This window comes from Salvelinus fontinalis, chromosome 6 (assembly GCF_029448725.1).
Source record: "Salvelinus fontinalis isolate EN_2023a chromosome 6, ASM2944872v1, whole genome shotgun sequence".
Taxonomy (NCBI): Eukaryota; Metazoa; Chordata; class Actinopteri; order Salmoniformes; family Salmonidae; genus Salvelinus; species Salvelinus fontinalis.
Window position 1 is genome coordinate 13,889,471 of NC_074670.1, and position 25,532 is coordinate 13,915,002.

At 46.9% G+C, this 25,532-nt stretch overlaps 1 protein-coding gene across 2 annotated transcripts in view; it reads left to right on the top strand.

Annotated features, from left to right (window-relative positions):
• The window catches only part of LOC129857105 (cingulin-like), a 31,764-nt gene extending 17,190 nt beyond the window's left edge, over positions 1 to 14,574 (top strand). For both annotated transcript variants that reach the window (XM_055925041.1, XM_055925040.1), the window contains exons 5-20: positions 5,861 to 5,956; positions 6,503 to 6,624; positions 6,877 to 6,988; positions 7,094 to 7,306; positions 8,355 to 8,503; positions 9,364 to 9,484; positions 9,566 to 9,778; positions 9,889 to 10,110; positions 10,222 to 10,470; positions 10,632 to 10,802; positions 11,463 to 11,714; positions 11,898 to 11,981; positions 12,061 to 12,179; positions 12,463 to 12,571; positions 12,692 to 12,855; positions 14,359 to 14,574. In XM_055925041.1, coding sequence (XP_055781016.1) covers positions 5,861 to 5,956; positions 6,503 to 6,624; positions 6,877 to 6,988; positions 7,094 to 7,306; positions 8,355 to 8,503; positions 9,364 to 9,484; positions 9,566 to 9,778; positions 9,889 to 10,110; positions 10,222 to 10,470; positions 10,632 to 10,802; positions 11,463 to 11,714; positions 11,898 to 11,981; positions 12,061 to 12,179; positions 12,463 to 12,571; positions 12,692 to 12,855; positions 14,359 to 14,497 — 2,535 coding nt within the window. In that variant the 3' untranslated portion in view covers positions 14,498 to 14,574. The remainder of the gene's footprint in view (positions 1 to 5,860; positions 5,957 to 6,502; positions 6,625 to 6,876; positions 6,989 to 7,093; positions 7,307 to 8,354; positions 8,504 to 9,363; positions 9,485 to 9,565; positions 9,779 to 9,888; positions 10,111 to 10,221; positions 10,471 to 10,631; positions 10,803 to 11,462; positions 11,715 to 11,897; positions 11,982 to 12,060; positions 12,180 to 12,462; positions 12,572 to 12,691; positions 12,856 to 14,358) is intronic.
• Positions 14,575 to 25,532: the final 10,958 nt, after the last annotated feature.

Genomic DNA, 25,532 nt, shown 5'->3' on the forward strand with positions numbered 1-25,532 from the left:
GACCGAGTCTGCGTCTCTCACATGGGTAGGCAGACTGTTCCATAAAAATGGAGATCTATAGGAGAAAGCCCTGCCTCCAGCTGTTTGCTTAGAAATTTTAGGGACAATTAGGAGGCCTGCGTCTTGTGACCGTAGCGTACGTGTAGGTATGTACGGCAGGACCAACTCGGAAAGATAGGTAGGAGCAAGCCCATGTAACGCTTTATAGGTTAACAGTAAAACCTTGAAATCAGCCCTTGCCTTAACGGGAAGCCAGTGTAGGGAAGCTAGCACTGGAGTAATATGATCAAATTTCTTGGTTCTAGTCAGGATTCTAGCAGCCATATTTAGCACTAACTGAAGTTTATTTAGTGCTTTATCCGGGTAGCCGGAAAGTAGAGCATTGCAGTAGTCTAACCTAGAAGTAACAAATGCATGGATTAATTTTTCTGCATCATTTTTGGACAGAAAATTTCTGATTTTTGCAATGTTACGTAGATGGAAAAAAGCTGTCCTTGAAACAGTCTTGATATGTTCGTCAAAAGAGAGATCAGGGTCAAGAGTAACGCCGAGGTCCTTCACAGTTTTATTTGAGACGACTTTACAACCATCAAGATGAATTGTCAGATTTAACAGAAGATCTCTTTGTTTCTTGGGACCTAGAACAAGCATCTCTGTTTTGTCCGAGTTTAAAAGTAGAAAGTTTTCAGCCATCCACTTCCTTATGTCTGAAACACAGGCTTCTAGCGAGGGCAATTTTGGGGCTTCACCATGTTTCATTGAAATGTACAGCTGTGTGTCATCCGCATAGCAGTGAAAGTTAACATTATGTTTTCGAATAACATCCCCAAGAGGTAAAATATATAGTGAAAACAATAGTGGTCCTAAAACGGAACCTTGAGGAACACCGAAATGTACAGTTGATTTGTCAGAGGACAGACCATTCACAGAGACAAACTGATATCTTTCCGACAGGTAAGATCTAAACCAGGCCAGAACTTGTCCGTGTAGACCAATTTGGGTTTCCAGTCTCTCCAAAAGAATGTGGTGATCGATGGTGTCAAAGGCAGCACTAAGATCTAGTAGCACGAGGACAGATGCAGAGCCTCGGTCTGACGCCATTAAAAGGTCATTTACCACCTTCACAAGTGCAGTCTCAGTGCTATGATGGGGTCTAAAACCAGACTGAAGCATTTCGTATACATTGTTTGTCTTCAGAAAGGCAGTGAGTTGCTGCGCAACAGCTTTTTCTAAAATTTTTGAGAGGAATGGAAGATTCGATATAGGCCGATAGTTTTTTATATTTTCCGGGTCAAGGTTTGGCTTTTTCAAGAGAGGCTTTATCACTGCCACTTTTAGTGAGTTTGGTACACATCCGGTGGATAGAGAGCTGTTTATTATGTTCAACATAGGAGGGCCAAGCACAGGAAGCAGCTCCTTCAGCAGTTTAGTAGGAATAGGATCCAGTATGCAGCTTGAAGGTTTAGAGGCCATGATTATTTTCATCATTGTGTCAAGAGATATAGTACTAAAACACTTAAGTGTCTCTCCCGATCCCAGGCCCTCGCAGAGCTGTGCAGATCCAGGACAGCTAAGCCCTGGAGGAATACGCAGATTCAAAGAGGAGTCCGTAATTTGCTTTCTAATGGTCATGATCTTTTCCTCAAAGAAGTTCATGAATTTATTACTGCTGAAGTGAAAGCCATCCTCTCTTGGGGAATGCTGCTTTTTAGTTAGCTTTGCAACAGTATCAAAAAGAAATTTTGGATTGTTCTTATTTTCCTCGATTAAGTTGGAAAAGTAGGATGATCGAGCAGCAGTGAGGGCTCTTCGGTACTGCACGGTACTGTCTTTCCAAGCTAGTCGGAAGACTTCCAGTTTTGTGTGGCGCCATTTCCGTTCCAATTTCCTGGAAGCTTGCTTCAAAGCTCGGGTATTTTCTGTATACCAGGGAGCTAGTTTCTTATGACAAATGTTTTTCGTTTTTAGGGGTGCAACTGCATCTAGGGTATTGCGCAAGGTTAAATTGAGTTCCTCAGTTAAGTGGTTAACTGATTTTTTTCCTCTGTCGTCCTTGGGTAGGCAGAAGGAGTCTGGAAGGGCATCAAGGAATTTTTGTGTTGTCTGAGAATTTATAGCACGACTTTTGATGCTCCTTGGTTGGGGTCTGAGCAGATTATTTGTTGCGATTGCAAACGTAATAAAATGGTGGTCCGATAGTCCAGGATTATGTGGAAAAACATTAAGATCTACAACATTTATTCCATGGGACAAAACTAGGTCCAGAGTATGACTGTGGCAGTGAGTAGGTCCAGAGACATGTTGGACAAAACCCACTGAGTCGATGATGGCTCCGAAAGACTTTTGGAGTGGGTCTGTGGACTTCTCCATGTGAATATTAAAATCACCAAAAATTAGAATATGATCTGCTATGACTACAAGGTCTGATAGGAATTCAGGAAACTCAGAGAGGAACGCTGTATATGGCCCAGGAGGCCTGTAAACAGTAGCTATAAAAAGTGATTGAGTAGGCTGCATAGATTTCATGACTAGAAGCTCAAAAGATGAAAACGCCATTTTTTTTTTTGTAAATTGAAATTTGCTATCGTAGATGTTAGCAACACCTCCGCCTTTGCGGGATGCACGGGGGATATGGTCACTAGTGTAACCAGGAGGTGAGGCCTCATTTAACACAGTAAATTCATCAGGCTTAAGCCATGTTTCAGTCAGGCCAATCACATCAAGATTATGATCAGTGATTAGTTCATTGACTATGACTGCCTTTGAAGTGAGGGATCTAACATTAAGTAACCCTATTTTGAGATGTGAGGTATCACGATCTCTTTCAATAATGGCAGGAATGGAGGAGGTCTTTATCCTAATAAGATTGCTAAGGCGAACACCGCCATGTTTAGTTTTGCCCAACCTAGGTCGAGGCACAGACACAGTCTCAATGGGTATGGCTGAGCTGACTACACTGACTGTGCTATTGGCAGACTCCACTAAGCTGGCAGGTTGGCTAACAGCCTGCTGCCTGGCCTGCACCCTATTTCATTGTGGGGCTAAAGGAGTTAGAGCCCTATCTATGTTGGTAGATAAGATGAGAGCACCCCTCCAGGTAGGATGGAGTCCGACACTCCTTAGCAGGTCAGGCTTGGTCCTGTTTGTGGGTGAGTCCCAGAAAGAGGGCCAATTTATCTACAAATTCTATCTTTTGGGAGGGGCAGAAAACAGTTTTCAACCAGCGATTGAGTGCTGAGACTCTGCTGTAGAGCTCGTCACTCCCCCTAACTGGGAGGGGGCCAGAGACAATTACTCGATGCCGACACATCTTTCTAGCTGATTTACACGCTGGAATGGGCTATCTACAAAAAGTACTGTAATTTCTAATGGTTTGCCTGATATCGATGAAAATACCCTCCAATCAAAGCTGACAGTCTGCACTTTAACCTCGGAGTCATTGTATCATTTCAAATCCCCAGTAGTACTCTAATACACATCTCTATACACCCCAGTAGTACTCTAATACACATCTTTATACGCCTCAGTAGTACTCTAATACACATCTCTATACACCCCAGTAGTACTCTAATACACATCTCTATACACCCCAGTAGTACTCTAATACACATCTTTATACACCCCAGTAGTACTCTAATACACATCTTTATACACCTCAGTAGTACTCTAATACACATCTCTATACACCCCAGTAGTACTCTAATACACATCTTTATACGCCCCGGTAGTACTCTAATACACATCTTTATACGCCCCGGTAGTACTCTAATACACATCTTTGTACGCCTCGGTAGTACTCTAATACACATCTCTATACGCCTTGGTAGTACTCTAATACACATCTCTATACGCCTCGGTAGTACTCTAATACACATCTCTATACACCTCAGTAGTATTCTAATATACAGTACCAGTCAAAATGTTGGACACCTACTCATTCCAAGGTTATTCTTTATTTTTTACTATTTTATACATTGTAGAATAATAGTGAAGGCATCAAAACTATGAAATAGCACATGGAATCATGTAGTAACCAAAAAAGTGTTAAACATCAAAATATATTTGAGATTCTTCAAAGTAGCCACCCTTTGCCTATGACAGCTTTGCATACTCTTGGCATTCTCTCAACCAGCTTCATGAGGTAGTCACCTGGAATGCATTTCAATTAACAGGTGTGCCTTGTTAAAATGTAATTTGTGGAATTTCTTTCCTTAATGTGTTTTGAGCCAATCAGTTGTGCTGTGACAAGGTAGGGTTGGTATACAGAGATAGCCCTATTTGGTAAAAGACCAAGTTCATATTATGACAAGAACAGCTCAAATAAGCAAGGAGAAATGACAGTCCATTTCTTTAAGACATGAAGGTCAGTAAATACGAACAATTTCAAGAACTTTGAACGTTTCTTCAAGTGCAGTCGCAGAAACCATCAAACGCTATGGTGAAACTGGCTCTAATGAGGACCGCCACAGGAAAGGAAGATCCAGAGTTACCTCTGTTGCAGAGGATAAGTTCATTAGAGCTACCAGCCTCAGAAATTGCAGACCAAATAAATGCTTCACAGAGTTCAAGCACATACACATCTCAACATCAACTGTTCAGAAGAGTCTGCGTGAGTCAGGCCTTCATGGTTGAATTGCTGCAAAGAATCCACTACTAAAGGACACCAATAAGAAGAGATTTGCTTGGCCGAGAAACACGAGCAATGGACATTAGGAAATCTGTCCTTTTGGTTCCAACTGCCGTGTTTTTGAGAGACGCAGAGTAGGTGAACCGATCTCCGCATATGTGGTTCCCACCGTGAAGCATGGAGGAGGTGGTGTGATGGTGTGGGGTGCTTTGCTGGTGACATTGTCGGTGATTTATTTAGAATTCAAGGCACACTTAACCAGAATGGCTACCAGAGTTCTGCAGCGATACGCCATCACATCTGGTTTGCGCTTAGTCCCACTATCGTTTGTTTTTCAACAGGACAATGACCCAACACACCTCCAGGCTGTGTAAGGGCTATTTGACCAAGAATGAGAATGATTAGCGTTGTATCAGATGACCTGGCCTCCACAATCACCTGACCTCAACCCAATTGCGATGGTTTGGGATGTTGGACTGCAGACTGAAGAAAAAGCAGCCAACAAGTGCTCAGCATATGTGGGAACTCCTTCAAGACTGTTGGAAAAGCATTCCTCATGGAGCTGGTTGAGAGAATGTCAAGTGTGCAAAGCTGTCATCAAGGGAAAGGGTGGCTACTTTGAAGAATCTCAAATATAAAATATATTTTGATTTGTTTAATACTATTTTAGGTTACTACATGATTCCATATGTGTTATTTCATAGTTTTGATATCTTCACTATTATTCTACAATGTAGAAAATAGTAAATAGAAAGAAACCCTTGAATGAGCAGGTGTGTATAAAAAACATTTGACTGGTACTGTACATATCTATACACCTCCGCGGTACTCTAATATACACCTCCGAGGTACTCTAATATACATCTCTATACACCTCCGCGGTACTCTATTATAGATCTCTATACACCTCAGTAGTACTCTATTATACATCTCTATACATTTCTGTAGTACTCTAATATACATCTCTATACACCTCAGTAGTACTCTAATATACAATTCAGTAGTACTCTATTATACACCTCAGTAGTACTCTAATATACATCTATATACACCTCCGTAGTAGTCTAATATACATCTCTATACACCTCCGTAGTCTAATATACATATCTGTAGTACTCTAATATACATCTCTATACATCTCCGTAGTACTGCTCATCCTCTTATTTCAGTTTGTCATTGGTGGTGCTAGCTGTCATTCTATGGGGTATCCACTAAAGTCACTCTCCCCCTCAGCCCAGTGCGAGCTCTGGTGAGGAGTGGAGGAGAGAAAAGAGGGATCTGGAGGAGAAGATGATGGAGCTACAGACCTCTCTACAGGAGGAGAGGAGGGTGAGTGGAGGAGAGTAGGAGAAAAAGAGGAAGGAGTGATCATTTGGGGCGTGATGGAAAGAGTGGAGTGATGGTGTTTGTTTTGCACCTAGGGAGCAAAAAAGTGTGTGTGTTTTCTGAGAGGAGCTGCTGTTGTGGTTTTTAGTGGCAGTCTAATCTGAATGCCCTAAAAGCCATGTAAATGGACCACAGATGATTTAAACCAGTTTAAACCTGTTGGGTTAGAGGTGGACACACAGTATTCTATCTGATAATGAGTCATTATGTGTTGGCTTAAGGGAGTTGGGCTGGTATTTAACTCTAACACCCTATAATCACTTAATCATGTATGTGAATTCTACTGAGGAAACACGCCTGTCTGACACTATTCTGAAGAACACACAGACACAAACGCACAACATGTTTAAGTAGAGAATCATGCCTGTTCTCCAAAATATTTCTAACGGTGTAATTAAATACTACCACTCTGTCACCTCGCCACTGTCTGTCGTTGTCTGATGTGGTGGTCATGTAGCCTACAGTACAGTACTGTGTGTGTGTGCATAGGACTCTGTGGGCAGCTCTGACCCTGTGTTAAAGGCAGAGCTGGAGTCATGTCTGGATGAGAACATGCAGCTCCAGGAGACTGTGGACAGGAAGAAGACTGAACTACATCAGACACATGCTGAGTGAGTAACAGTGAGCAGGACAAATGACCTGAGTAGAAAGAAACCTTGAGAGGAACCAGGCAGGTTGAAAGTGACTCCAGGCCGCTGGATCAGAACTGAAGGTCCCTGCTGGTTATAATGATGGCTTATTGAAAGGTTTTTTGTTAGTGTTGAGATAAAGAGCATCAGATCTCTCTTGTAAAATAGATTTTATCTCAATGAGAATAACCTGTAGAAATAAAGGTTAAATGAATAAATCACGGTCTCTGTCAGGCTGAGTCAGTTGCGTATGGAGAGAGAGAGTGCTGAGTCCAGAGTCAGAGAGATGGAGGACCGACTGGTTGAGCTACAGGAGGAGCTGAGGACAGAGAACGGCAACAAGACGGTAACACAACACACATTTGGGTGGTCTTGAGACACAAGATCTTTGTTGTGCACTCTTTGTAATTGTCCGGTAGGAATGTGTTATGTGTGTATTGTGTGTCTACAGGACCTGGTGACGTGTCAAGCGTCTCTGTTGGAGGTGTCCATGTTGAAGCAGAAGCTGGAGGATTCTCTGAGACATAGAGAGAGGGAGCTGACGGCTCTGAAGGGAGCTCTGAAGGACGAGGTGGCCACGCACGACAAAGAGATCGAGACACTTCGAGAACAGTACAGCACTGACATGGAGAGACTGAGGAGTACCATGGAGCAGGTCTCACAGGTACAAGTTTCAACGTTTATTCACTACGGCCACAGGATACAACCGGTGGAAAACGGTAGTCAAATTCTTACTTGAGAGCTCTTTCCCAAGAAGAGCTCTTTCCCACACACACGTGTGCACTGAGGGAGCAGCAGAGCGTGAAGTGATTGAGACCCACTGGACTTGCTTCACACCGGTGCATTATAGCAGGAACAAGTGATTACACCGTTACGTTTGACTGCACAGACGAAGCCACAAGCATTACATCAGCTGATCTCACATTCTTAATGACACGTCTTACTCACTCTGTCATATATCCTCTCTCTTCTCTCCCCCCTACCTCTCTCTCCCTACACTCTCATATCCACCCTCCCTCTCTCTTCTCTCCCCCCTACCTCTCTCTCCCTACACTCTCATATCCACCCTCCCTCTCTCTTCTCTCCCCCCTACCTCTCTCTCCCTACACTCTCATATCCACCCTCCCTCTCTCTTCTCTCCCCCCTACCTCTCTCTCCCTACACTCTCTCATATCCACCCTCCCTCTCTCTTCTCTCCCCCCTACCTCTCTCTCCCTACACTCTCATATCCACCCTCCCTCTCTCTTCTCTCCCCCCTACCTCTCTCTCCCTACACTCTCTCATATCCACCCTCCCTCTCTCTTCTCTCCCCCCTACCTCTCTCTCCCTACACTCTCTCATATCCACCCTCCCTCTCTCTTCTCTCCCCCCTACCTCTCTCTCCCTACACTCTCTCATATCCACCCTCCCTCTCTCTTCTCTCCCCCCTACCTCTCTCTCCCTACACTCTCTCATATCCACCCTCCCTCTCTCTTCTCTCCCCCCTACCTCTCTCTCCCTACACTCTCTCATATCCACCCTCCCTCTCTCTTCTCTCCCCCCTCCCTCTCTCTTCTCTCCCCCCTACCTCTCTCTCCCTACACTCTCTCATATCCACCCTCCCTCTCTCTTCTCTCCCCTACCTCTCTCTCACTACACTCTCTCTTCTCCCCCCTACCTCTCTCTCCCTACACTCTCTTATATCCCCCCTCCCTCTCTTCTTCTCCCCCCAGTCTCAGGCGGGTATTGAGTCAGAGCGGTTGCGTGTGAATGCATCGGTGCGTACTCTACAGCAGCAGCTGGAAGACTGCAGGGACGAGAGTGGCCACTGGATGACGCAGTTCCACAGTACTAGAGATGAACTACGGACCACCAAACAGGAGTGAGTACACGCACGTACAGAGAATACAACCTTACTGTGAAATGCTTACTTACAAGCAACCAACAATGTAGATTTGAGAAAAATAAGAGTGAAGTAAAATAGATAAGTAAAAAATAACAGTAACAAAGGAAGTTTGACTGGTACTGTACACGTACACACACACTTCACTTAAGTCTTGCACATCTCCTGTTTTTCATCCATGTTTTGATCTATGTAACCATCCACATGTCCCATTTCTGTTCTCTCATTCTGTACCGTTAATGTCTCCTCATTGTGTCTTATTGGCTAGAGACCCGTCCATCACCCCTGACCCACCGTGAGGGAGCCTATATATATGCTGTCTATGCTGTATATAGGTTATAGCCGTGCTAGTAGCCCGTGCTAGTAGCCCGTGCTAACCCTTAGCCTACAATTTCCGCGCCACCGCGGAAATGTAATTAACATATAAGAAAATCCCATCAAAATGTCTCTGTTTTAAGAGGTGTTTTTTTGCATGGGCTGCATGCATGTTAGTAGCCGTGGTATTACCATCTTAAAACAATTCCATATTTTAGAACCCCCCCCGGCTTAGACTCTAGAGGGTTTTAATAGCTGCAGTTAATAGCCGTGGTTTATGGCCGTGTGCCTGACATTCTAGTTCAACCAGCTTCTGTGTTTCTCTATTTGACTGACTGAAGAAATTGTGATACCATAGAATGACCTAACATTTGATCAACTTTGAGGGACTGATATCAGCATTGGCGATTTAACTGTAGCTTCTGTGATCAAACTAAACGATGTCTGATCAGTGCTGATCTGTGACTTGATTTCTAGATTTTGAAATGGATCTTGTATTGGTTAAAATGTTGTGTGTGTTGCAGGATGCTGCAGGCTCGTCTGGAGAAAGAGGAGCTCGAGGAAGAACTGAACCAAGTACAGGAGAGAGTCAACACCATGAAACAGCAGATACCAGACCCCAGTCATACACACACACTCAACCAGGTACACACACACACACACTGATAGTGACAAACACACACACTCACAGGTACACACTGACACTGTTCTCCACTGTCATTTCAGGAGCTGCAGAGTTTGCGTGCCGATCTGCAGCAGGCCCAATCAGAGGCAGAGAAGAAAAGGGCGGAGCTCGATAAAAAGGTCATGGAGGTAATCTCCCTGAAGAAGGCCAACCAGGAGCAGGAGGCGGAGCTCAAATATGAGATGGACAGGCTGAGGGGCCAATCAAATCGAGCCAAAGAGGATCTGGTCAAGGCCCAGGAGAGAACCAAACAGGTGTGTGTTGTGTAGTACCAGCTATGGGAAAGATGGCCACTTTTTCTCCCTTATATTCATAATCGCCATCCTTCTCTCAACCACTCACCTCTCTTTGTTTCTCTCCATAGCTCCCTGACCCGTCGGTAGTGTCTGGCCTGCAGTCAGAGCTGACTGATGCTCGTGGGGAGAGAGACAGACTGGGAGAGAAACTCGCCAGCACTGAGCAGGAGCTGCAGTCAAACACAGAGTGGCTGGCCAGAACCCAGACAGAACTAAACGCTCTCAGAGAATCACAGCAGGAGCAGGAGGCAGCTAACACACGCCTCCGAGAGAAACTCTCACGCCTGGAGGTGAGACATACACACTGCTACACACACACACATTACACTACCTCTTTCTCACAACTCTTTGTTAGTGGGTGTGTTGTGTTTCACAGTATGTATTTGTGTGTGTGTCCCCAGTCTCAGCTGGCTTCCAGTGCATCAGAGAGTTCGGAGGCAGAGCTGTCCTTCCAGGCGGAGTTGAGGGGGCTGAGGCAGGAGCTTGACGAGGCCAGGAGAGGAGCCTCTCGGCTGGGCCAGGACCACCTGCAGCTCAGCCTGCGTCTGGAGGACAGGGAGAAGGAGAGGGACCAGCTCACACAGACCAACACACAGCTGGAGGAACAGAGGAGACAGCAGGAGCGGTCCCTGGACAAACTCAATAAGGAGGTGAGGAGTGTGTGTCTACATGGGTTTTTCTGATGCTCTGTGTACTGCATTAAAGTGCTGTATTTACAAATGTACACTGTGCAAATAAAAATCTCTCTCTCTGTCCTATTACTCCTCGCTCTCTCCCTGCTCTCACTCTGCCTCTTTCTCTGTCCATGTAGTTTGAATCTTTGTCCCAGTCGTCTGGTGAGGAGGTGCAGGTTCTCAGAGCCCAGCTGGAGGAACAGAGAGAGAGATCTCGCAGGGAGACACAGGAGGCCCAGAGGCAGGGCAACGACAGACTGGTAGAACTGGAGAGGAGCCAGACCTCCCTCAAGAGACTGGAGGAGGAGGTGAGCGGGATGGAGGGAGGAAGTGAGAGAGGAGGAGGAAAATAGGGTGGAGACGGAGGAGGAAAGGGTCTTCAGGAGGTGAGAGAGATGGATGGAGGGGGGAAGGGACGGGGTGAGAGAGGGAGGAGACGGAGGAGGAAAGGGTCTTCAGGAGGTGAGAGAGATGGATGGAGGGGGGAAGGGACGGGGTGAGAGAGGAGGAGGAAAAGAGGGAGGAGGAGGAAAGGGTCTTCAGGAGGTGAGAGAGATGGATGGAGGGGGGAAGGGACGGGGTGAGAGAGGAGGAGGAAAAGAGGGAGGAGACGGAGGAGGAAAGGGTCTTCAGGAGGTGAGAGAGATGGATGGAGGGGGGAAGGGACGGGGTGAGAGAGGAGGAGGAAAAGAGGGAGGAGACGAAGGAGGAAAGGGTCTTCAGGAGATGATGGTATTGGTCAGGGTTATTCAACTCTGACCCCATGAGGTCCGGAGCCTGCTGCTTTTCTGTTCTACCTGATAATGAATTGCACCCACCTGGTGTCCCAGGTCTAAATCAGTCCCTCATTAGAGGGGAACAATAAAAAAACACAGTGGAACTGGCTTTGAGGTCCAGAGATGAGTTTGAGGGGTGAAGGTGTTTCGTCTTTAATGCCGCTGATCCAGAGTGTGTATGTCGTGCGCCAGGCGTCCCGTCAGAAGAAGGAGCTGCTCTCTGTGGTTGAGGAGAGAGACAATGTTCAGCTGGACAAGGAACTGCTCACCAACCGCCTGCACCACCTAGAGGTTGAACTGGAGAACAGCAGGAGCAGCCTCACAGACAAGAGCAGGGAGCTCCGCAGCACGGAGGACAAGATGAAACGACTGGAGCTGGAGCTGGAGGAGGAGAAGGGATCTGTGGAGCTACTCACTGACAGAGTCACCAGGACCAGAGACCAGGTACACACACACACACACACACACACACACTATAATGTGTGTCTAGCAGCTTTCAGCAGTCTGTTGGTTAACAGTCGAAAGAACCAGGACCAAGCTAGGAAAATAATGTATTTGTTAACTCTCCTCTCACCCTCTTTCTCCTCTCAACCTGTCTGGCGCTCCTCTGTCTCTGTCTGTGTGCAGATGGAGCAGCTGCGTTCAGAGCTGATGCAGGAGAGATCCTCCAGACAGGACCTGGAGCTGGACAAGAATGCCCTAGAAAGACATGTACGTTGTCTGTGTCTCCACTGAAATGATCTTCAGGTCTGAGTGATGATTGATTATGCTTAAATCTCTCTCTCTCCAGATGAAGGAGTTGAAGACCAGAGTATCTGATATGGAGGGTCAGTCTCGCTCCTCTGTAGGAGTGGCTCAGCTGGAGAGTAAAGTTCATGAGTTGGAGGAACGCCTCCACAGCGAGGATAGGTACACCGCACACTACACGTCCCACAATGCACCACACCCAAGGAACTACAGACCCCACAATGCACCACATAGTCTAAAATATGATATTTTGTAGCAAAAGCTGATTTTATGGTTGGTATGGTGGTTTCCTATTAGTTAGAGTAGTGTACCTTAAATTGACATTGACATTATTGATGACAAGTTAAGCTGATGATATTATGAACTGGGCACACATCTGTACCCAGAATCACCTTGTTCATGTTTGTGCTAAAGATTTAAGTGTGTCTGTCGGTGTGTGTCTTAGGGAGAAGAACTCCATGTTGTCGTCTCAGCGTCGCCTGGAGAAGAAACTGAAGGAGCTCAACTTTACCCTGGAGGAAGAGAGACACCAACACACAGAACAGAGAGACCAGGTACACACACACACACACACACACACACACACACACACACACACACACACACACACACACACACACACACACTATACACACACACACTCACTCACCCTGACTGATTCCTCTGTGTTGTAGCTGTCTCTGCGTGTGAAGGCTCTGAAGAGACAGGTGGATGAGGGGGAGACAGAGGTAGAGAGGATGGAGGGATTGAGGAGGAAGGCCCAGAGAGAGATGGAGGAACAGATGGAACTAAAGGAGGCCTTACAGGGCAGAGTCACCGCGCTGGAGACTGAGCTCAAGTAAGTCTGTGTGTGTGTTATTGTGTTTCCAAGTCTGACACTCTACCTGTTTCACATGTTAGATTACTAAGTATCTCCTTTCTCCTAGATGTGTCTCTTCTTCCTCTCCAGACCAATTATCTCTGTTCTCTTCCTCTCCAGACCAATTATCTCTGTTCTCCTCCTCTCCTCCAGACCAATTATCTCTGTTCTCCTCCTCTATTCCAGACCAATTATCTCTGTTCTCCTCCAGACCAATTATCTATGTTCTCCTTCAGACCAATTATCTCTGTTCTCCTCCAGACCAATTATCTCTGTTCTCCTCCAGACCAATTATCTCTGTTCTCCTCCAGACCAATTATCTCTGTTCTCCTCCAGACCAATTATCTCTGTTCTCCTCCAGACCAATTATCTCTGTTCTCCTCCAGACCAATTATCTCTGTTCTCCTCCAGACCAATTATCTCTGTTCTCCTCCAGACCAATTATCTCTGTTCTCCTCCAGACCAATTATCTCTGTTCTCCTCCAGACCAATTATCTCTGTTCTATTCCACTCCCTCCAGACCTCTTTCGGTTCTCCTCTACTCCCTCCAGACCTCTTTCGGTTCTCCTCTACTCCCTCCAGACCTCTTTCGGTTCTCCTCCACTCCCTCCAGACCTCTTTCGGTTCTCCTCCACTCCCTCCAGACCTCTTTCGGTTTTCCTCCACTCCCTCCAGACCTCTTTCGGTTCTCCTCCACTCCCTCCAGACCTCTTTCGGTTCTCCTCCACTCCCTCCAGACCTCTTTCGGTTCTCCTCCACTCCCTCCAGACCTCTTTCGGTTCTCCTCCACTCCCTCCAGACCTCTTTCGGTTCTCCTCCACTCCCTCCAGACCTCTTTCGGTTCCTCTCTTGTCATTGGTAATGAGTTCAGTGAGCTGACATTTACTGGCAGCCTGTTCACTCTCCACAGCCAAACTAGTGTGTGTGTGTATCATTCTATGGATCACTGAGCTCCTCTCTGATCCCTCAACAGAGATGCTGCTATCAGACACGCGTCATTACAGAATAAAGCAGTCGGATTCACACACACACACTTCAACAGTCACACTCACCCAGCTGTGTAGAGGTGTCTCATTAAACCCCCCTCAACAGTGCTGTGGGAACACACACACACACACTTCAACAGTCACACTCACCCAGCTGTGTAAAGGTGTCTCATTAAACCCCACTCAACAGTGCTGTGGGAACACACACGTACGTACGTATGTGCAGGTCAGCTGTGAAGGGGGAGGCAGAGACCGATCTAGCAGACAGAGCAGTCATCCCTGTATGTACTGTATGTCACACCAGTCAGTTCCCATATCTGACCAGCAGAGGGCTCTCTCCCTGACAGATACTACAGGGGAACTACACTGTCTACTGTAGAAGTCAACTGTCTATTCCCACACGTTTGCTGAGACCCACCTACAGTCTCTGTTATAGTGAACAATAGATGATGAAGATAACATTGAAGCTGATGGTGATGATGGTGGTGTGTTTCAGGAGGAAGGTGCAGCAGGCGCAGCGTCAGGCCCTGGACTCGTCGGCTCTGAGCTCTGACGAAGATGATGAAGGCCTGTATGACCCCTCCAGCATCACATCCATCCTCACTGGGAGCAACCTTCACACCAGCTCCTGCTAGAGGGAGGGAGGGGTAGTGGCAACCTTCACACCAGCTCCTGCTAGAGGGAGGGAGGGGTAGTGGGAACCTTCACACCAGCTCCTGCTAGAGGGAGGGAGAGGTAGTGGCAACCTTCACACAGCTCCTGCTAGAGGGAGGGAGGGGTAGTGGCAACCTTCACATCAGCTCCTGCTAGAGGGAGGGAGGGAGGGGTAGTGGGCAACCTTCACACCAGCTCCTGCTAGAGGGAGGGAGGGGTAGTGGGAACCTTCACACCAGCTCCTGCTAGAGGGAGGGAGGGAGGGGTAGTGGCAACCTTCACACCAGCTCCTGCTAGAGGGAGGGAGGGAGGGGTAGTGGCAACCTTCACACCAGCTCCTGCTAGAGGGAGGGAGGGAGGGGGTAGTGGCAACCTTCACACCAGCTCCTGCTAGAGGGAGGGAGGGGTAGTGGCAACCTTCACACAGCTCCTGCTAGAGGGAGGGAGGGGTAGTGGCAACCTTCACACCAGCTCCTGCTAGAGGGAGGGAGGGAGGGGTAGTGGGCAACCTTCACACCAGCTCCTGCTAGAGGGAGGGAGGGGTAGTGGCAACCTTCACACCAGCTCCTGCTAGAGGGAGGGAGAGGTAGTGGCAACCTTCACACAGCTCCTGCTAGAGGGAGGGAGGGAGGGGTAGTGGGCAACCTTCACACCAGCTCCTGCTAGAGGGAGGGAGGGGTAGTGGCAACCTTCACACCAGCTCCTGCTAGAGGGAGGGAGGGGTAGTGGCAACCTTCACACCAGCTCCTGCTAGAGGGAGGGAGGGGTAGTGGGAACCTTCACACCAGCTCCTGCTAGAGGGAGGGAGGGGTAGTGGCAACCTTCACACCAGCTCCTGCTAGAGGGAGGGAGGGGTAGTGGCAACCTTCACACCAGCTCCTGCTAGAGGGAGGGAGGGAGGGAGGGGTAGTGGGCAACCTTCACACCAGCTCCTGCTAGAGGGAGGGAGGGAGGGAGGGGTAGTGGCAACCTTCACACCAGCTCCTGCTAGAGGGAGGGAGGGAGGGGTAGTGGCAACCTTCACACCAGCTCCTGCTAGAGGGAGGGAGGGGTAGTGGCAACCTTCACACCAGCTCCTGCTAGAGGGAGGGAGGGGTAGTGGGAACCTTCACACCAGCTCCTGCTAGAGGGAGGGAGGGGTAGTGGCAACCTTCACACCAGCTCCTGTTAGAGGGAGGGAGGGAGGGAGGGGTAGTGGCAACCTTCACACCAGCTCCTGCTAGAGGGAGGGAGGGGTAGTGGCAACCTTCACACCAGCTCCTGCTAGAGGGAGGGAGGGGTAGTGGCAACCTTCACACCAGCTCCTGTTAGAGGGAGGGAGGGGTAGTGGCAACCTTCACACCAGCTCCTGTTAGAGGGAGGGAGGGGTAGTGGCAACCTTCACACCAGCTCCTGCTAGAGGGAGGGAGGGGTAGTGGCAACCTTCACACCAGCTCCTGTTAGAGGGAGGGAGGGAGGGAGGGGTAGTGGCAACCTTCACACCAGCTCCTGCTAGAGGGAGGGAGGGAGGGAGGGGTAGTGGCAACCTTCACACCAGCTCCTGCTAGAGGGAGGGAGGGGTAGTGGCAACCTTCACACCAGCTCCTGTTAGAGGGAGGGAGGGGTAGTGGCAACCTTCACACCAGCTCCTGCTAGAGGGAGGGAGGGGTAGTGGCAACCTTCACACCAGCTCCTGCTAGAGGGAGGGAGGGGTAGTGGGAACCTTCACACCAGCTCCTGCTAGAGGGAGGGAGGGGTAGTGGCAACCTTCACACCAGCTCCTGCTAGAGGGAGGGAGGGGTAGTGGCAACCTTCACACCAGCTCCTGTTAGAGGGAGGGAGGGGTAGTGGCAGCCTTCACACCAGCTCCTGCTAGAGGGAGGGAGGGAGGGAGGGGGTAGTGGCAACCTTCACACCAGCTCCTGCTAGAGGGAGGGGGGGGGGGGGTAGTGTAGTAGTGGGGGTGGTAGGAGGAGAACAAGGGCTATTCTGAGCACTAGAGAGAAAGGGAGGAGGGAGGAATGTAGGAGGATAGAGGAAAGGAGGGAGGTGGATTTAAGGGAGTATTTTAAGCGGGAGAGGGTAGTAGAGGGAGAGGGGGGGTTATTTTAAGCACTACAGGGTTGGGGCAGGGTAGTAGAGGGAGAGGGGGGGGGGGTAATTTTAAGCACTACAGGGTTGGAGGAGGGTAGTAGAGGGGGTTATTTTAAGCACTACAGGGTTGGTGGAGGGTAGTAGAGGGAGAGAGGGGGTTATTTTAAGCACTACAGATAGACATCTACTGTACACACAGGTACAGTACACTGGGACAGGTCTGTACCTGTCCCAGTGTACTGTAGGGGGATCACAGGTTCAGGGAGAAGGAGAGGATGAGGAGGATGACTCACTACGCTGGACAGTAGACTCCTAGTGGTACTGAAGAGGAGGATTGTGGGGGTGAATAAGCTCTGATGCCCAGGAGGAATACATTACAATAAACATGAATACAGTAACAGAACACTAACACATTCTACCCCTGAGAAGAACAGGGAGGATGACTCACTGTCTCAAGCACTTACAATCACTTACAATGACTAACAGGACTTAACAGCAATACACTGTTGCACTCTTCAATATCATCATTACTCTGTGGTACTCTATGGTATGCTATGATACTGTAATTACTCTTCAATATCATCATTACTCTGTGGTACTCTATGGTATGCTATGATACTGTAATTACTCTTCAATATCATCATTACTCTGTGGTACTCTATGGTATGCTATGATACTGTAATTACTCTTCAATATCATCATTACTCTGTGGTACTCTATGGTATGCTATGATACTGTAATTACTCTTCAATATCATCATTACTCTGTGGTACTCTATGGTATGCTATGATACTGTAATTACTCTTCAATATCATCATTACTCTGTGGTACTCTATGGTATGCTATGATACTGTAATTACTCTTCAATATCATCATTACTCTGTGGTACTCTATGGTATGCTATGATACTGTAATTACTCTTCAATATCATCATTACTCTGTGGTACTCTATGGTATGCTATGATACTGTAATTACTCTTCAATATCATCATTACTCTGTGGTACTCTATGGTATGCTATGATACTGTAATTACTCTTCAATATCATCATTACTCTGTGGTACTCTATGGTATGCTATGATACTGTAATTACTCTTCAATATCATCATTACTCTGTGGTACTCTATGGTATGCTATGATACTGTAATTACTCTTCAATATCATCATTACTCTGTGGTACTCTATGGTATGCTATGATACTGTAATTACTCTTCAATATCATCATTACTCTGTGGTACTCTATGGTATGCTATGATACTGTAATTACTCTTCAATATCATCATTACTCTGTGGTACTCTATGGTATGCTATGATACTGTAATTACTCTTCAATATCATCATTACTCTGTGGTACTCTATGGTATGCTATGATACTGTAATTACTCTTCAATATCATCATTACTCTGTGGTACTCTATGGTATGCTATGATACTGTAATTACTCTTCAATATCATCATTACTCTGTGGTACTCTATGGTATGCTATGATACTGTAATTACTCTTCAATATCATCATTACTCTGTGGTACTCTATGGTATGCTATGATACTGTAATTACTCTTTAATACACAGAATTACGCTGTGGTTCTCTTCTATACTCTGTGGTGCTGTTTAATACGGTCATTATTATGGTTCTCTTCTATACTCTGGTACTGTTTAATACGGTCATTATTATGGTTCTCTTCTATACTCTGGTACTGTTTAATACGGTCATTATTATGGTTCTCTTCTATACTCTGGTACTGTTTAATACGGTCATTATTATGGTTCTATTCTATACTCTGTGGTACTGTTTAATACGGTCATTATTATGGTTCTCTTCAATACTCTATTAGTCTTAGTGAAAAGGAGTTTGGTCACATGATTACACTGACTGAATAGTGATAGGAGCAACCACACCAACATGTACTGTGATTATTTAACACCGTAGCTGGTTAATGTCTGCGTTCACTGGGTGAACACTGTTTCATCTGATCCTACTGGTGTCTTGTCACACTGACCTGATACACAGCAACCACTATTCCATCCAGTCCTTAATGGATATCTGATATGCAAGTGTAGTTTTTAGAACACGGTTGGATCAAATGCTGCCAGATATATGAGAATGATGAACAAATGTAGATAGTTTTTCTAATTGATGAATCAACAATATTCTGCTGAATGTGATGTCATAGTTATCGTTGTTTTAGAAACCATATCTGACTGTTTCATTCCTATTCTGCTGTATGTTCTACTACTTGACTGCCTGCCACTACAGATGCATGTATGGAGTTTGCTCCGATACCAATCCTCTCTCACCATTTTCACACACACAGACTTTACACATTGTATTTGTAGCATCTGTGCACAACTTCTATGCAGTCCTTACAATTAATACTCAGAGAAGCCTGTGAAGCTCTTAATCACTCTGCCTTAAAAGTTGTTTAAATGATTTTGTAATGCATGATTTTCAGTTGTACTTGTTCCGGTGTACTCTGGATAGATTTTCTAAGTGATTTGTTTCTATTTCATTGGTTTTGGGGGAGATCTGAGAGCTTGTATTTTCATTCAGTGATACAGTAGTTATCACTAAGTGAAATTGCTGCAATGTTCATATATCTTCCAACTGTTCAGTTGGCTTGAAATATTTTGTATAGAGTATGGTGCTCCAGTTTCTTATACCCTACACACAGTACTTACTGTTTAGTATATATGAAGCACTAGACTACCATACTGTATGGCTTTGTTGTAACTATGAGTACAGAAGGTTGTACATGATTACTGATTAGTCATTTTACGCTGTGAATTTGTACTTCACAATACCAATCTGTTTTCTATTGAATTAAATATTGCATGGCAATCGAAGTCCAATATGTGTTTCATTGTCTTTCTGGCACAAGTTGAAACGACACCCAATAACCCACCACTGTCAGCCTTCAATGGAATGGATTCTGTTTCTCTGTGTTATTTCTCTTTGGAAGGAGAGTCCTCTTCAGCTGGAATGGATTCTGTTTCTCTGTGTTATTTCTCTTTGGAAGGAGAGTCCTCTTCAGCTGGAATGGATTCTGTTTCTCTGTGTTATTTCTCTTTGGAAGGAGAGTCCTCTTCAGCTGGAATGGATTCTGTTTCTCTGTGTTATTTCTCTTTGGAAGGAGAGTCCTCTTCAGCTGGAATGGATTCTGTTTCTCTGTGTTATTTCTCTTTGGAAGGAGAGTCCTCTTCAGCTGGAATGGATTCTGTTTCTCTGTGTTATTTCTCTTTGGAAGGAGAGTCCTCTTCAGCTGGAATGGATTCTGTTTCTCTGTGTTATTTCTCTTTGGAAGGAGAGTCCTCTTCAGCTGGAATGCAAACAGAAAGCATTAGTTAATGATGTGTCTTACCAAAGTGTACTTATTGGGCGGTTGATTAATTACAGTAATTCCTTTCTGGCCACACACCTTTAGTTGATCCTTCTCTGGAAGTCTAGCCTTCGCAAACAAAACGTCACCGTCTATGTTTAGCTAGCTACCCCACCTTACCACACTGGTAAAGCCCTTCATTGTTGTCATGGCTCTTCTGTTGCAATGGGTCATTACTCTGTCTCTGTTAGTGGGCTGTCTATAATCTCATTGTCTTCAACATCCTGTAAAAAAAACTTACATTTGACAGTGATTCCTCCTCTCTCTATGGTTATCTTTGTCATTCTAGAAGAAAAAGAAACGCACACCTATTTAGGCGAGGTGCTGGCTAGCGGAGTAGAAAACTTAAAAATAAAGGAGAGCTGCACACTCTAGGAGCTCAGAGGCAAAAATGTAATTACCAACGTTTCGACAGCCAAGCTGTCTTCATCAGGGTATAATCACAATAGCATTGGCCTAATATCATTGGTTAATTCTCAAATATTAAAATGGCATACAAAGAGCAGCATACAAAAAACAAATGGAGAGCATACGATCATAGATTCATTTTAGACTACACAAGCTTACAAACAATTACAATGGCAAAGTCATTCACCTGTGTTTGCTATGTCAATTCTGTCATATTTAATAGAATGATGACATGGTTGGATACTGAATGACGCCCCCCCTCCCCCACCTACCTCCAGTCCCCTCACTGCCTCTCTATTTAGATACCTCTACCCCCCACCTACCTCCAGTCCCCTCACTGCCTCTCTATTTAGATGCCTCTACCCCCCCACCTACCTCCAGTCCCCTCACTACCTCTCTATTTAGATACCTCTACCCCCCCACCTACCTCCAGTCCCCTCACTGCCTCTCTATTTAGATACCTCTACCCCCCCCCCCCACCTACCTCCAGTCCCCTCACTACCTCTCTATTTAGATACCTCTACCCCCCCCCACCTACCTCCAGTCCCCTCACTGCCTCTCTATTTAGATACCTCTACCCCCCCCCCCCCCCCACCTACCTCCAGTCCCCTCACTGCCTCTCTATTTAGATACCTCTACCCCCCTACCTACCTCCAGTCCCCTCACTGCCTCTCTATTTAGATACCTATACCTCTACCCCCCCACCTACCTCCAGTCCCCTCACTGCCTCTCTATTTAGATACCTCTACCCCCCTACCTACCTCCAGTCCCCTCACTGCCTCTCTATTTAGATACCTCTACCCCCCACCTACCTCCAGTCCCCTCACTGCCTCTCTATTTAGATACCTCTACCCCCCCACCTACCTCCAGTCCCCTCACTGCCTCTCTATTTAGATACCTCTACCCCCCCCCCCCCCACCTACCTCCAGTCCCCTCACTGCCTCTCTATTTAGATACCTCTACCCCCCCACCTACCTCCAGTCCCCTCACTGCCTCTCTATTTTGATACCTCTACCCCCCCCCCCCACCTACCTCCAGTCCCCTCACTGCCTCTCTATTTAGATACCTCTACCCCCCCACCTACCTCCAGTCCCCTCACTGCCTCTCTATTTAGATACCTCTACCCCCCACCTACCTCCAGTCCCCTCACTGCCTCTCTATTTAGATACCTCTACCCCCCTACCTACCTCCAGTCCCCTCACTGCCTCTCTATTTAGATACCTCTACCCCCCCACCTACCTCCAGTCCCCTCACTGCCTCTCTATTTTGATACCTCTACCCCCCCACCTACCTCCAGTCCCCTCACTGCCTCTCTATTTAGATACCTCTACCCCCCCCCCCCACCTACCTCCAGTCCCCTCACTGCCTCTCTATTTAGATACCTCTACCCCCCCACCTACCTCCAGTCCCCTCACTGCCTCTCTATTTAGATACCTCTACCCCCCCCCCCCACCTACCTCCAGTCCCCTCACTGCCTCTCTATTTAGATACCTCTACCCCCCCACCTACCTCCAGTCCCCTCACTGCCTCTCTATTTTGATACCTCTACCCCCCCCCCCACCTACCTCCAGTCCCCTCACTGCCTCTCTATTTAGATACCTCTACCCCCCCACCTACCTCCAGTCCCCTCACTGCCTCTCTATTTAGATACCTCTACCCCCCCCACCTACCTCCAGTCCCCTCACTGCCTCTCTATTTTGATACCTCTACCCCCCCCCCACCTACCTCCAGTCCCCTCACTGCCTCTCTATTTTGATACCTCTACCCCCCCACCTACCTCCAGTCCCCTCACTGCCTCTCTATTTAGATACCTCTACCCCCCCCCCACCTACCTCCAGTCCCCTCACTGCCTCTCTATTTTGATACCTCTACCCCCCCCCCCACCTACCTCCAGTCCCCTCACTGCCTCTCTATTTTGATACCTCTACCCCCCCCACCTACCTCCAGTCCCCTCACTGCCTCTCTATTTAGATACCTCTACCCCCCCCCCACCTACCTCCAGTCCCCTCACTGCCTCTCTATTTTGATACCTCTACCCCCCCCCCACCTACCTCCAGTCCCCTCACTGCCTCTCTATTTTGATACCTCTACCCCCCCCCCCCCCCCCACCTACCTCCAGTCCCCTCACTGCCTCTCTATTTAGATACCTCTACCCCCCCCCACCTACCTCCAGTCCCCTCACTGCCTCTCTATTTAGATACCTCTACCCCCCCACCTACCTCCAGTCCCCTCACTGCCTCTCTATTTAGATACCTCTACCCCCCCCCCACCTACCTCCAGTCCCCTCACTGCCTCTCTATTTAGATACCTCTACCCCCCCCACCTACCTCCAGTCCCCTCACTACCTCTCTATTTAGATACCTCTACCCCCCCACCTACCTCCAGTCCCCTCACTGCCTCTCTATTTAGATACCTCTACCCCCCCCCCACCTACCTCCAGTCCCCTCACTACCTCTCTATTTAGATACCTCTACCCCCCCACCTACCTCCAGTCCCCTCACTGCCTCTCTATTTAGATACCTCTACCCCCCCACCTACCTCCAGTCCCCTCACTGCCTCTCTATTTAGATACCTCTACCCCCCCCCCCCCCACCTACCTCCAGTCCCCTCACTGCCTCTCTATTTAGATACCTCTACCCCCCCACCTACCTCCAGTCCCCTCACTGCCTCTCTATTTAGATACCTCTACCCCCCCACCTACCTCCAGTCCCCTCACTGCCTCTCTATTTAGATACCTCTACCCCCCCCCCACCTACCTCCAGTCCCCTCACTGCCTCTCTATTTAGATACCTCTACCCCCCCACCTACCTCCAGTCCCCTCACTGCCTCTCTATTTAGATACCTCTACCCCCCCCCCCCACCTACCTCCAGTCCCCTCACTGCCTCTCTATTTAGATACCTCTACCCCCCCACCTACCTCCAGTCCCCTCACTGCCTCTCTATTTAGATACCTCTACCCCCCCACCTACCTCCAGTCCCCTCACTGCCTCTCTATTTTGATACCTCTACTTCCCACCACACACACCCCACCCTTATTGTTGTGTGTTACAAACAGCCTTTCATGTGGGGAAGTAGAGCGTGTAGATCCAGTCCTGTTGATGTATTTATAGAACCCACTGTACAGTCCTGTGTGTTTCTCTATCAATGTCTGAACTTTTATCCCTTGTGGCAGAGAGGTGCTTTGATCCTGTTTGATACTCTGGGGAGGGAGGGACTGGGACTGTGGGTCTGTCTCCCTAAAACCTGTACTCTCAGCTGTGTGTTATTTAGACCTTCCATCAGGTGTGTGGTCCAAAAGGCTCTTTTACAGCTTCTACGCCCAAGCCATAAGACTGCTGAACAATTAATCATATGGTCACCCGGACTATTTATTTTAGCTTATTCAGTAAATATTTTCTTAACTTTTATTTTTCTTAACTGCACTGCTGGTTAAGGGCTTGTAAGTATTTCATGGTAAGGTCTACTACACCTGTTGCATTCGGTGCATGTGACAAATAACATTTGATTTGTGCGTGTGTGTGTGGCATCCACGTATTTTATAGAGGTGAAACGGGTCAACTAACCTTTAACAATTAACCGCTCACTCACCTCTGCTAAAGCACTGATGCTCACTGGCCCATACACATACACACGTTGCGTACATACACCCTGATGATGCTCACCAGTGGAGGCTGCTGAGGGGAGGATGACTCCTAATAATGGCTGGCATGGAATGGTATAAATCACAGGGTTTTCATGTGTTTGATACCATTCCATTTACTCCATGAACATCACAGGTCTCTGATTGGCAGATAAGGCCATGCGGGCGTGAAAAGCAAATAGAGCACAGATAGAGGCAGCGTTACTGTAGACGCCAAACTCTCTTTACCTTTCATAGTATTCAGTTGGAATTAGCTTTGTAATAATCTTGCCACACTTAGTTTTTGTGGTTTCTGGGCAGATACCCGACTCCCACTGTTTTCTGTTCAGCTAGCTTTGCAATGAAAATAGGGATTTACTGTAAGTTAGTTGGTTTGATGGATGTCTTCTGTTCTGTGTATCACTGCCAACAACTACTGAAGCAACAGCTACTGAGAAAGGACTGATTGGATTGTGTGAGAACGATCAGGACTGAACAGGAGTACGCTACTACTGTGATACAAACGTATCTGTGTTGTGCTGGCCGAACTTTGTTTTAAAGAGCCTGTTACATTAGAGTTGTGGGAAAGACTGCCGTGCAGTTGGTTTTAATGATCTGTGTTATCTGAATAGGGTCAGTATGGAGGGATATTGTGTTCTTGTTTAATCATAGATAGCCTATCATCCCACGACACTACAGCATATTGATTTGTAGGGTGGCAGATAACCTAGAGGTTAGAGCGTTGGGCCAGTAACCGAAAGGTTATGGGTTAGAATACTCGAGCCGACAAGGTGAAAAAGTTGTCAATATGCCCTTGAGCAAGGCACTTAACCCTAATTTGCTCCAGGGGTGCCATAATACTATCGCTGACCCTGTAAAACAACACATTTCACTGCACCATCCGGTATATGTGACAATAAAACATTTTTTTAAATGTTATAATTACTTTGCTATTGAATATCCAGAGATAAGACAAGAACTCCCTGTATATCTGTACACATAGTATTCTTCAAGGACAAGAATGAGCTATAATTACTATCTGTTATTGTGAGACGACTCAAGGGCATTCTGTGTGTGAAGAATGGTTTTGTTGTTTTCTCGGATGTTCTTCATCTTTTGTGTGACTGAATATCAAGCGTTATGAAAGGAAGTTTAGTTTTTACATGTGACTGGGAATACATTTCCTTTTCCAAACTCTTTACTTTGAGATACTACATCCCAGTTCTATCTGTGATACATTTTTTATGTTTCCACACTTTTTCTGTAATAATAATTGATTATTCATGTATATGTTTGTGTTCTCTAGTATTTTGTACAAAGCACTTTGCTATAGTGTTTCCATACCAGTAGTCTGTATGTGCAGTACGCTATGTCCTGCCAGTTTTCCAGTTTTTCCTGATGGCAAACCAGTCAATATTGACAGTACAGTGGAACACTGGGCTGTCCCCACCTGTGGTTATGGAATGCAATGTTTCCCAAACAATATATGTATGTATATGTACATATGTATATGTATAGAGGTGTGTTCGTGTTGTGTAAGT